This window comes from Panthera tigris, chromosome F2 (assembly GCF_018350195.1).
Source record: "Panthera tigris isolate Pti1 chromosome F2, P.tigris_Pti1_mat1.1, whole genome shotgun sequence".
Taxonomy (NCBI): domain Eukaryota; kingdom Metazoa; phylum Chordata; class Mammalia; order Carnivora; family Felidae; genus Panthera; species Panthera tigris.
This window is the reverse complement of record NC_056676.1, coordinates 67,634,184-67,645,835: the sequence shown is the minus strand read 5'-3', so window position 1 is coordinate 67,645,835 and position 11,652 is coordinate 67,634,184. Positions and strand designations below refer to the sequence as shown.

At 53.2% G+C, this 11,652-nt stretch overlaps 1 protein-coding gene across 1 annotated transcript; it reads right to left on the bottom strand.

Moving 5' to 3' along the window:
• Positions 1-2,510: 2,510 nt before the first annotated feature.
• Positions 2,511-10,764, bottom strand: TRIB1 (tribbles pseudokinase 1). The gene is made up of 3 exons (XM_042973097.1): positions 9,677-10,764; positions 7,360-7,652; positions 2,511-4,942 (listed from the first exon to the last, which is right to left on the bottom strand). Exons 1-3 carry the CDS (start codon positions 10,034-10,036, stop codon positions 4,477-4,479), a joined length of 1,119 nt encoding a protein of 372 aa, XP_042829031.1. The 5' UTR covers positions 10,037-10,764; the 3' UTR covers positions 2,511-4,476.
• Between the last annotated feature and the right edge of the window lie 888 nt (positions 10,765-11,652).

The following is an 11,652-nucleotide window of genomic DNA, read 5'->3' as shown; positions in this document are numbered from 1 at the left end:
CATGATCCCAGGGTCGTGGGATCGACACTGAGCATGGAGCCTGCTTAAGATTCTCTCTCTCCCTCTGCCCCTCTCCCTCGCTCATGCTCTCTCTCTTTCTTTCAAATTAAAATATATATAAAGATGAGCAAATAAGAACCACAGTGGCAGATCTGCTTCTTCAAAGTCATACAGCAGAAGGGGTTCAGAGTTAGAACGATACCCCAGTCACAAGATTTCTGCTTCCCTGCTCATGGTTCCCTGAGCTGCCAGAAGACACCCATGCATCCAACATCCATTCATCCACCTGTCCGTCTATGTTGACATTGGACACCTTCCTTGTGGCAAGCACTGCTCTGGGTTCTGGAGAGCCAAGGCTGAACAAGACTGTCACAGTCCCTGACCCCAGGGCGCTTCCCATTCCATGAGCTAGGAGGACTGAGGTGGGGTCATCTGTTTACCAAGGGTCTACAGTTCCTGGCACACGGTAGGTACACAGTTAAGTGTTTATTGATTTATGTATCTCCCACCTTTATGACTGATGTGCTGGGTTGTTGTGACGAGACTAGTGGGGTAAAGGCTCAGTATTTGTAACTATCTCAAACCACCTTCTCCACTCATCATTCTACCAGAAGATTTCATGGGACAGTGTGCAGACACAACAACAACGTTGAGCAAGGAGTCCAAAGACCCAAGTTCGAGTCCCAGTTCCGAGCTGCTTACTCCTGAGTAACTACTGAAAGGCACTCACGCCTCAGTGTTCTCGTCTACAAAATGGAGCAAATAATATTTGACTTGCCTATTTCACTCAGCTCCTGGGAATATAAAAGGGGGAAGGGAACTGGGTGGGGGAGGGAAAGAGTAACACTTCTAGAAAGTTCCACTATGAGTAAAATGTTATGGAGATGTTACTTGAATGATTTGCTCGTTCATTGAGAACACAAGGGGAATTACAAATGATCAGCTTCCCAGCCAGTGCTTGCACACTCCTGTTCCAAACTTCTATAATGGGACTGGTTGAAATCGCCCCTGATTTGTTCCTACCTTTGAAGAGATTACATTCATGTATCTGCGGCATCACATGTCACCCCAGCCAATCCTGACCCATGTTTCTCTCCATTCGATGCATGTAACAACAGTACTCAGAGGTGTTGTAACCTTAATTGCTTGCAAAGTGTTTTGAAATCCTTAGATTAAAAAGCTCAGGGAAGTCCAAAGTATTACCTCTCTCTCTGTATGCCCAGGGAGCTAGGCCGAGCTTCGTCTGGATTTGTGGGAGCAAGGAGACACGACAATGCAGATTCTGAGGCTCCAGGAACTTTGGGGTTTAAGGGTCCTCTTCCTGGGATGGCCCCAGACCAACCCCCAGCTTCCTAAGTTTCTAAGCTACTCAGGCATTTGGCCATTTCCCCCCACCCCGCACTGCCTCTGATGTGTTTTTTTCCATTTCTTTTAAGTTCCTGGGTCACGAGGCCTGAGTTGCATTTACTTTGGTGTCATAGGTCTCCGTTCTTGGGTGATCTCAGCCTGAGTCCTAGAAAAAGGCAATTGTGTCATCTGTAACTTCTGTATGCCTTTCCATTTAAACCTAGAACTCATTTCTTCCATTCTAATTTTTCCTGTTAAAAGAGGAGTTACAATTCTGCCCCATGGGAGTGACCCTCGGGGAGTGTGGGGGTGGGGGTGGGGCAGGGGTATCCCTTAGGAACTGAAAGGGACGGGGAGACGTTCCTGGGATCCGGGCAGTCTTTTGTGATCTGGATCCGACCGCTGGTTCTGCCACTGTCTTCCTGTTGGGTTTGTGAAAATTCAGAGCTGAACACTTTCGTGTGCATTTTTCTGCAGATTTGTTACACTTTACAACCTAAAGTTTTTTTCTTTTTTAAATCACTCTCGATGCTAATTTATTTCATTTAAAATCGATTCTGATGGAACAGTGAAGGTATTAACCTAATAAAAATCCTTTCTCTCTTTGCCTTTGTTTCAAAATAATGCCTTTAGTTTTTCCATCCTTTATTTCCATTTTACACTTCCGGTGGGGGGAGGAAATGTCTCAATTAGCCATTTTAACTAAGCCGAATGCCCCAGTGGGGCGGGGAGGCTAGCTCCCAGCAGGAAGCTTGGGATGCCCTCAGGGTCACGTGAAGACCTCAAAGTTCTGGTGGATTTGCATACACATCTATACTTTTCTAAGTGTCCATAGCTTTCATCAAAAAAAGCCAGAGGGATTCTTCCAACTCAAGCCTTATTTATGTTTGCTCCTCTTTAATGTCTCTCGGCTCTGTCTCAACTCTCGGCCCTCCCCACCCTGATGTCACCAACCTGGCTTCACCCATCAAAGTGAATTTGCCCACTTCAGTGGAAAAAGTGAAAGGGTTCTCCTCTGCCAAAGGTCATACATAATAATCATCTGTTTACTTCTGTGTGTCCCTGTGATATTCCAAACCCTGTGGCCAGAGACCTTTGCATCCCCAGCATGAAATTGCACAAGGCAAAGGCAGATTGGACTCCCAAGAAATGCACTGCGCCTATTTACGAAACCCGATTTATTAAAATTTCTCTACAAGTCAGAAACGGTCGTCTCACTGTTCACATATATACACATGTACAGGAAGGATCTAGTGTTTCGAGCTTTCCCGGCAGAAGCCCCAGCCAGCCCGGAGTCCTCAGCCGGGTAACGTATCACAGATACAACAGTCGAGCAACCACGAGCGCGTTAGTGCGACAAGAGGCCTCTGCCCTCCCTCTTCTCCGAGTCCCATGATTCTGTCAAGGTAATATTGCCAATAATCATTCACATTTCACGTGGTTTTAGACACGCAGGTTATTCAGACAGACACAGACAACAAACCAAGCCTCAGAGCCAAAACAACAACACATATCGGACAACAGGTATAAAAGGTAGAATATATATACAAAGTACACAGTACGTGAGGTATTGACAACATTCTCACAATGCAGGTTAGTTGTCTGCCTAGGCGGAGCCCTTGAAGATGGCCTGCCTGTCTCTGTGCCATTTCTCAAAATACAGTATGTTCGGTTTACCCGTTTAACCACCTGATTTCAGTACTGAGACATTTACTGATATTTCTTGGGTTCTTGTTTTTTTTTTTGTTTTTTTTTTTCATTTTTAATGCGAGTTGCAGTTTCTCTGTTAAGCAATGTCTTTCGTAGGTAGTGAGTTCCCATCTCTGAAGGCATTCAAACAGATGCTGGATTCCCACCTGAAGGAAGGTTAAGTTGTGGGGGGCGGGGTTCTGCTTTGGGAGATGGCAGAGAGAGGAAAAAAGTTGGACTGGATACTTTGAAAGTCTCTTCCAACTTGAAAGATTTGGGGCTATTTCACTCCAGATGCTGATCATAGAGATGTATTCATAAACCACATCAAATTTAAAATATTAACAACCCATCATGCAAAACTGCAGACGTGACACACAACACCAGGGGCAGACCATATCCATGAAGGGGATGCGTGGGTCTGAGAGTCGTCTAAGACTATCCAAACTCCACTTTCGCTGAAGCACAGAGAGGTTTACCATTTGCTCTTGGGAGAGGCGAGGAGTCTCCCTATCTTTCTTCTCCTAGACAAAATGCTCCACCCTGAGATGGTCTTGGGGAAAAAGGATAAAGGCTGACCCGTTTCAGGGGAACCAACGAAGCTAACGGTTTCCAAGTGCTCAAATTAACGTTAAAAATCTGCAGTCTCTCTGAGCTTAGAGTTCCGAAATAGCCAGGAGTTCGAATCTCTTGTGATACTTCTCCACGGTTAGCTGGTAAGTGCTGATAGCAAAGAAGGGGACGTTTCAAGGTCAGATAGAAGGCATTAGTGCAAATGATGTCTTGGCAGGAAATGGAGGAGAGTCTGGGTTCGTAGTTCAGGCAGGCTCCTCTGCTCCAAAAACAGTCTGCTCCAAAAATGGAGCAGGGTCATTGGTAACTGTGAGTGTGAAGAAAGGGTGTGTGTTAAACCAACCCCCCCCCCAAAAATGAACTTTCCAATAGAGAAGCTGGGGTAGCAAACGTCTAGCTCCCAAAGACAAGTTCAAAGATGGCAGGTTCATTGGCCCAAATGATTTGTCACCCTGCTAAAATATGGTTATTGCCCAAAATGCCACTGTGCGACTCACTTCCTCTCCCTTTAAAATGCTGGAGTTCCTTTCACTTGACCACACGCCCTGTAGGATATCCATACTCTCTGCCACCTATGAAGACGCAGAACCCACCAGCCCCCACCCCTGCATCTGACAGCGGGACAGTTGCTGACGGTTCATTGAGAAGGGAAACAACTTTGCGGGGCAGCCGATCAGAGCGTGTGCCGCTCAGATCAATACAGTCACTCATCATAACAAATAAGTCGGGGGTGGGGGGGCCACGTTGAGTTCAGCAGCTACGGTCTTTACGCCATCGCATGTCTGGCTGGCACCACGCCGAAAGGCCTGTCCATCTTTAGAAATGGAAATGCTATGTGTGAGAATTGAGGTTTCTGAGGTTTTGGGATTAGCAGAAGAAGGAACTAATGTCACTGTCTTCCTGGTACTCTGGAACAATCTGGTCCGAAGTTCCTATTTCTGAGTCGATGTATCCAGGTTCCAAGACAGACTCGAACCAGGGATGGAGTAAGATCTCAGGAGCAGTGAGTCTTTCGGAAGGCTCCCGTCTCAGGAGGCTGCGAATGAGGCATCTGGCTTTGGGGGAAATGTGCTCAGGAATGCAGAACTGTCCACGGCGGATTTTGGAGAAGAGGGCACTGGGGTCTGAGTCATGGAAGGGGTATCGTCCCACCAAAAGGGTGTAGAGCATCACCCCCAGGCTCCAAACGTCTGCTGCCTTTCCAGAGTAGGTCCCCGTGGTGTTCAGAATCTCGGGGCTCACATAGGCTGGGCAGCCATGTTTGTCTGACAGAGCGTCGTCTTCTCCCTTGATTATGTGTGTATCTTCTAGACTTTCCAGTCTGAGCTGGCTTCTGCAGGAGAGGAAACAAGCTATTACTTCCAGATCAGCTGCTATGAAAAACAAGGCCTTCTCTATTAACAGTGCCCACAGGCACTAAAGGCAAGGGCCCAAGGAATGCCATTTACCCCTTCATCCAGTAAGCAGTGCCCTGCAACCACCCAGGACTCGGGATTTCACAAACCAATACAGACCGCAATAAACATTTGCAAAGTATCGAGAGAGAGCCTGGGGCGGGAGGGTATGATGCAAAGCCCCAGATACTATTCATTATGCTAGAGCTTAGAAGAGATATCCTAATAGGGTTACACAATTTACAAAGTTCACATTGCAGAAGTGGGAGCCGGTCTCAGGGTAATTGCTAACATTTTCTACACACGGTATCAGGGAAGAACAGTGTATCCCACCTCTTCAGCGCCCCCACCCCACCCCACCCCGCCCGGAGCATCCTACAGGCCGATCTTATTCTTATGCCATTAAACTGCCAGGGCGACATGGGCCCACACTTGGCATCACAGAACATGGGGCCCAAAGTCACTGCTATTATGCACATACGTCACGCTGACATACACACACAAAGGGAACTCTGTCCACCTGGGCCCAGGCCGCGGTAACTGTGATGAGATAGGGGCCAGGAATGTTAATTACATTTATTGGGGTGTTTAATTGCAAAGAACACTTAGCCTGGGCCGAGAGGTCATGTGAGCAAACACAAGTGGCTAATGGATTTGAAGGTTGCGGGGCCTACAGACATCCGTACATGTGGATGGTACCTCAACACCTAAGATTTACTCTACGTGGGGGGTTATCTGTCCAGGTAACAGCTGAAGTCTGAAACATCTGTAATCAGAGGCTCTTACGAAGGTGCGGGTGCCTCCTTATTCAGAACCAGCCACCCACGGTTCACAGATTCCCCCCAAACCCAGAGCCAGTGGGGGGAACCTCTATGATCTGCTGGCAGTTTATGCTCTTTCCTGCTTCTCTGAAATAGCCCTGGTATCAGTCAGTCACTTGTGAAGTCAAATGCAAACATTTGGTACTGGCTAATGGGTCAATTTCTTTTCCTCTCAAAGGTCTGGCTGTTTTTGTTTTTTTTTTTTTCCTTCCTGCCTTCCTGTTCCCTGGAGTGTAGTATACATGTGCTAACTTCGGTATGTCCTCAGCCTGACCTCCTCGTCGTTATGTAAAATACCCATTGGTTCTGTAAACGGAAAATATGACTCAACCCGCACTGTCTGCCCCTGATTGGCTGCTGTAGTACTAAAACCCTGCACCTGTGCTGGTTACACGAATAGCGTCAGCCTGCCATTGCTTAACCCTCGGGTTGCCAAACTCCGTGCACATGACATTCGCCTGTGCAATGCAGATTTCAAAAGCTGGTAAGGAGGTGTGTAAGGCATGTTTCAGAAAACACATCAACATATCAAAGGAGCATGTTCCAGGAATTGGAAACTTCTCCATTGCAAACACTTGGCTTTTCTTTGCTAATCGGTATGTTCCAATAAGTATTGCAAGGTCAGATACAAAGCCACGCTTTATGGCCACTCAACCCCGTAATCTTTCCTACGATCTGGAGGTAAGGGTAAAAGTGCACAGGTGGGGGAAAGCCCCGCATGAAAAGCTACAACAAAACCATGCACACCCCTCGACAATTCTCCAAGGGTACTGCTCTTAACCTCCCCATAAGGGATGTGGCCCACCTCTTACAATCAGGTGAGGTTTATCTCCTGCGGCTTCCTGAATTCCCTGGTCCGAAACCACAAGTCTGAATCTTAGTGTCTCATTATTCTCTTATCAAGCTCATCTTGTCCTTTATGAGGTAAGTCATGATCTATACTTAGCAACCAATTCCAGCCAACTTCCATTTATTATTCAATGTGGCTATTTTCTGAAGATGTATCCAAACAAAAGGTCTAAAAAGTCACCAGATGATGTAAAGAAAGGATTGGGGGCCAGCCTGAAAGGAAACAGGAATATGGTACAGAGGAGGAGGGCACAATTCTGCAAATACAACGGTTTAGCTCTGTGATACTTTCTAGGTACAAAAAAAAAAGGCCCCACTCGGTAGAAGCAAGGACTTGAAAACTTCCTTTAGGGGTCCAGGTTGTGACGGGCAGGGTGACATCCGCACCCCAGAAGAACTGACCTTTCTGACAACAATGGGGAATAAACTTGATCCTGGAGTGGAAGTGGGGAGGGCATCCTGTCATCATATGACATCCCACAGAAAGAAGCACCAAGATGTCCCCAGGCCACATCCACGAGAGTGCAGAATAAACCATCCTTGGCCACGGCTCCTCAGGAGAGGACTTCTAAATACTAAGTCTGGGACAACTGAGCCCTTGGCTCTGATTTGAACCAACACTCTGCACCTAACTGCACCTAACTGCGCCCTGAAAGGCCACAGGAGGAGCTGCGGAGGCTGCTCACCTCTCCTCCGTGGAGAAGACAAATTTCCTAAGTTTCAGGTCCCCGAGCACGATGGCCGACTGGTGGCAGTGGGCCACCGCGGACACAATCTGCTTGAAGAGCCGTGCAGCCTCCTCTTCCCGCAGCCTCTTCCGGCTTCGCACATAGGAGTGCATGTCCCCAAAGTCCTTCTCAAAGAAGACGTAGGCCTTGGTTTCCCCAAGGATCACTTCCACGATGCCAGTGATGTTTCTGTGTGATGGCAGCTGGATGTAAGGCCTGATTTTGTCCTGGTAGTGTTTAATGGGAAACACCTGCAGAGAGAAGAGGACCCATTTAGGAGGCTAGGAAAACAGAGGCTGCCGTCTAAATCCCAGGCTGCAGCTCTCAATCATTGGGCTGTGCTCGACAGCAAGGCTCCTTTCATTCACACCTGCCCCCCCCCCAATCTCTGCCGCCCCACCTGCCTCTAACACCCCAGACTGGCAACATCTAGGGCTCTGGGCTAGCAAATAACCACTGGATTGCGATATGGATGGTTTAAAAGCATCCATATATGTGTCACCTCCTTTCATGAGGCCATCTGAGGCCATCCGCACAGGAGAGCTAAGCCCTAAAGCCCCAGCCCTCTGTGGCCCTCCCTTGTTTGCAGGAGCCCCCTGGGATCTCCAGGAGCGAAAAAGCAGTCCTTGAAAATGCATGACCTCCTGCGGACCCAAAGTGCTCAGCACAGAGGGCACAGCATGTGGCCAGTCTGCAACCTCCAAGTGGAAGCTTGGAGGGGCTGGGGAACATGAAGATCTGTCATTAGTCAGAAGGAACAGATGACTCGAAGAAAGGCTGTGACAACACAGCCTTAAACAACCTGCCTACAGTCTGACTCAGGTATAAGCGGCCTTGAGTTAAAATTGTCACAGGAGGGGTATGGGATGTTGTCCAAGGTTTTTTCATTTGTTTATCTCCCCCCCCCCCCTTCCTTGGCCCCACCTTCACCAGGAAAATGGGTAGTATCTCCTCTCAGAAGCTAGCTGGTCTCTTTAAGCGCCTTTTGTTTAGTCCGGTTACTCATATCCTAGACTCAACTGGAAACGGTGACACATGGGCTGTCACCATCTGGATTCAGCTATTATCTGCTCGGAGGAACTGGAAGGGGTTGCACAATGGCCAGACCCACCCCACCTCTGAGGCCTGGCTGCCCTAGCACCAGCTAGAAAAATCTCTCTGCCGCCCCCCTCCCTCACCCCACCCCACCCCACACACATATCTTCCCCTAACCGCTCTGAGCCCGGGGCCAGAGAAGGAAAGATTTTCCCCCCTTTCCACTGGGCTTGAGCTGGCATTTGGAATTTCATTCAGGTCGGACAGTAGGTGGCAGCAGCAAGCCCAGGGAGGGGAACGCGGGTGGAGTTCAGGTGAGTTGCGGAAAACCCGAGAGCGACTTCAACTGAGGGGTGACCCTGTCTTTCGGGGTTGAAAGGGAGCAGCCCGGACGATCCTCGGGGAGGTCCGAGACGGGAGACAGGCTCGCAAAGGCTGGGCTGCGGGAAATGTTCTGCGTCTGTGGGCGCCGGAGGAGCACGCGGGAGGACCCCGTTTCTAGGAGTTCTACCTCCTCCGGAATGGAATCTCTCATATTCAAAAGAAAATCGCTGGCCGGAAAATAAAGACATGAATGGAAGCGAGGGTTCCTAGCCGGTGTGGGCTTTCCAACATTTCCGCGCCAGACAAATCCCCCGCCCAGACTGGAAGGCCATCTCAGACCAACCTCTGGGGTCGGGGTGGGGTGGGGTGGGGAGCGGGGATGAGGTTCTCATCCCCGGGGGTGCGGGTTCAAGCCGGAATCCCCAAGACCCGAGCCTGACACGATCCTCCCACTCCCTCACCACCCACAGCTGAGCCCGGGTGCCTTGAAACCCCAGCAAGAGAGCCGCCAGCTGCTCCAAGCTCCAAGGAGGCACCCACTGCAGGGCGTCCTTCCAGGACAAGGGGCGGGGGAAGCGAGGAGAATGAGAGAAGGGGAATGGCATGGCCCTGGAATCCATTTCAATTCCACAACTTATTTGGAACGCCGTGCGCTCAACTGGGCGCTACGGAAAGAACAGAGATAAAGCCACCGAACACCGCACTTCCTCCTGCTCGCAGAGCCCCCCTTATACCACCCCGTCCGAAACACCTCAATCACCCAAAGGGTGAACCTGGCCAAATGCCGCCTACCACGCTCGAGTCACCGCAGGTGCCACCTGAGGCCCCCGGCGCCGGAGGGCGAGACCCCCAAGCACCTTTGCGGGCTACCGCGTTCCCGCACCGCCCCGGCCGGTCCCGACCCGGGGGTGCCTACCTTGCAGCGCAGCTCGCGGCCCGTGTGGATGCACAGCGCCCGGGACACATGCTCTCGCTCCGCCAGGGGCAGCAGCAGGTAGTCGGCGATGCGGCTGGGCCCCGGCGCGCTCCCGGAGCCGCCGCCAGCCCCCGGCGCGGCGGGCGGCGGCTGCGGACTGCAGGGCGAGCCGGGGGGGCTGAGGTAGTCCGGCGGGCTCGAGCACTCGGAGAGGCGCGGGCACTTGGCCGCCACGGCCGCCGCGTCGTCCGCGTCCAGCAGGCGTTTGACCGGGGCGCCCCGGGCGGCCGGGAGCAGCAAGGCCGGGCCGCGGGGCTGCGAGGCGCCGCTCATGGCAGAGCGCACCGGACCGACCCGCATCCCGTCCCGGGCCGGGCCGGCCCCGGCTTTGTATGTCCCGGGATCCGCGCGGAAAGGCGCTGAGGGCTCGGAGCCGGCGCCGCGACCTACTCCAGCCGGCGGGATGGACTTTGCAGACGGAGCTCGGCTCGGCCCCCACGGGGGTCAAGGTAGGAGCCGCTCCCGGGCGCTCGCGTTGCCCGCTGGAAGCACGCCGGCCGCGCGTCCGGGGAGCAGAGGCCGGCTCGGGTCCCGGGAGCCCCGCGGGCACCGGCTTGGGGCGCCTGGCCCCGGGCGGCTGCCGCTATTGTTGTCGAGACCGCCGACAGTCCCGGAGGCGGAGGAGGCGGCGGCTGGTGTTCCCAACGTCCCGAGCCGCGAGGGCAGGATTCCGCAGGCTCGGTGGAGCGGCGGAGCAAATGCACTTCCCAAAGCCCAAGTCCCGGAGAGAAAGCCGGAGCAACTTTTCCGCGGCGCTCGAGATCCTGCGCGCTCCTGGGCTCCCGGCGTGTGTGTGAGCGAGCGAGACGCGCTCGGAGAGAGTGACTGAGTGTGAGTGAGTGAGTGTGTGCGCCGCACGGATCCCGGCCAGTGCACTCCTCCTTCTCCTTTTCCTCCACCTCCTCCGCCTCTCGGTGACTCACGCTGTATACACACACACACTCACAGGCCGGGCTGTGTAAACAGTTGGGAAGCCGGGTTGAGCAATGAGGTGGCTGCGACGACTCGGGCCCTGCCGCCCGGCAAGCAGTCACCGAAGCGGAGGGAGGAGGCTCGGGGGGGGGGGGGGAGGAGGTGGAGCTGGGTCGGCGGGGGCAATGGGGGTGGCCCGAAGGCTGGGGATGCTCCGAGCTGCGCGCGCTCGGGCGCAGGTGGTGTGTCCCGAGCCGGCTGGGACGCGCGCGCACCCCCCGCCCCGGGCTGGGCAGGAGGCGGCGCGCGCCCTCCCGCAGGCCGGCGGCCCAGCTCGAGCTGCGGGGGGAGGGGGCGGAGGAAAAGTTCCCGTGACGTCAGCGTCCCGGGGAAGTGGGCGGGAGGGGCGGGGCCGCGGGGGACGAAGCGACCGCTGATTGGTGCGCGTTCCCCATTCACACCGAGCACAATGGACTATGGGCGCGCGCACCACAGTTCCCTGCACCAGCAGCTCGCTGCAGCCGGACGGTTACGTCGTTCGCTTCAGGGAACCCCCACCGCCCCGCGCCTTGAGACCTCCGATTGGAGCCGTGGGCGCCGCCCAGGCCCCGCTGCAGCCAGAGGAAGGCAGGATAGGAGAGGTGATGAATTCCAGAATCAGTCATTCACCCCCACGCGGTAGTTCCGGGGAAGACCTGTGCGTGGTAGTGGATGTGGCTTTTTTTTTTTTTTTTTCCTTTTCCTTCCCCCTCCCAGCTCTAATCCCCAGCGTCTGTTCGCTTCCACAAATAGAACCTTCTGTTGGATGAAATAAAAGCAAACACTGGGCCTTCTGCGCTGCCTCCACCTCCACGCCCCTCCCGCGCCTGCCGCCCTCCCGGATTGCACGGAAATAGCTTCTCCAGGCTCCTGGGCCGCCCCTTCGCGGTGACTAGCAGAAAGAGCTTCCTGAGCCGGGGCCGGTGGGAAACAAAGGATGTGGGGAGCTAGCGGAAGGGGCCCAC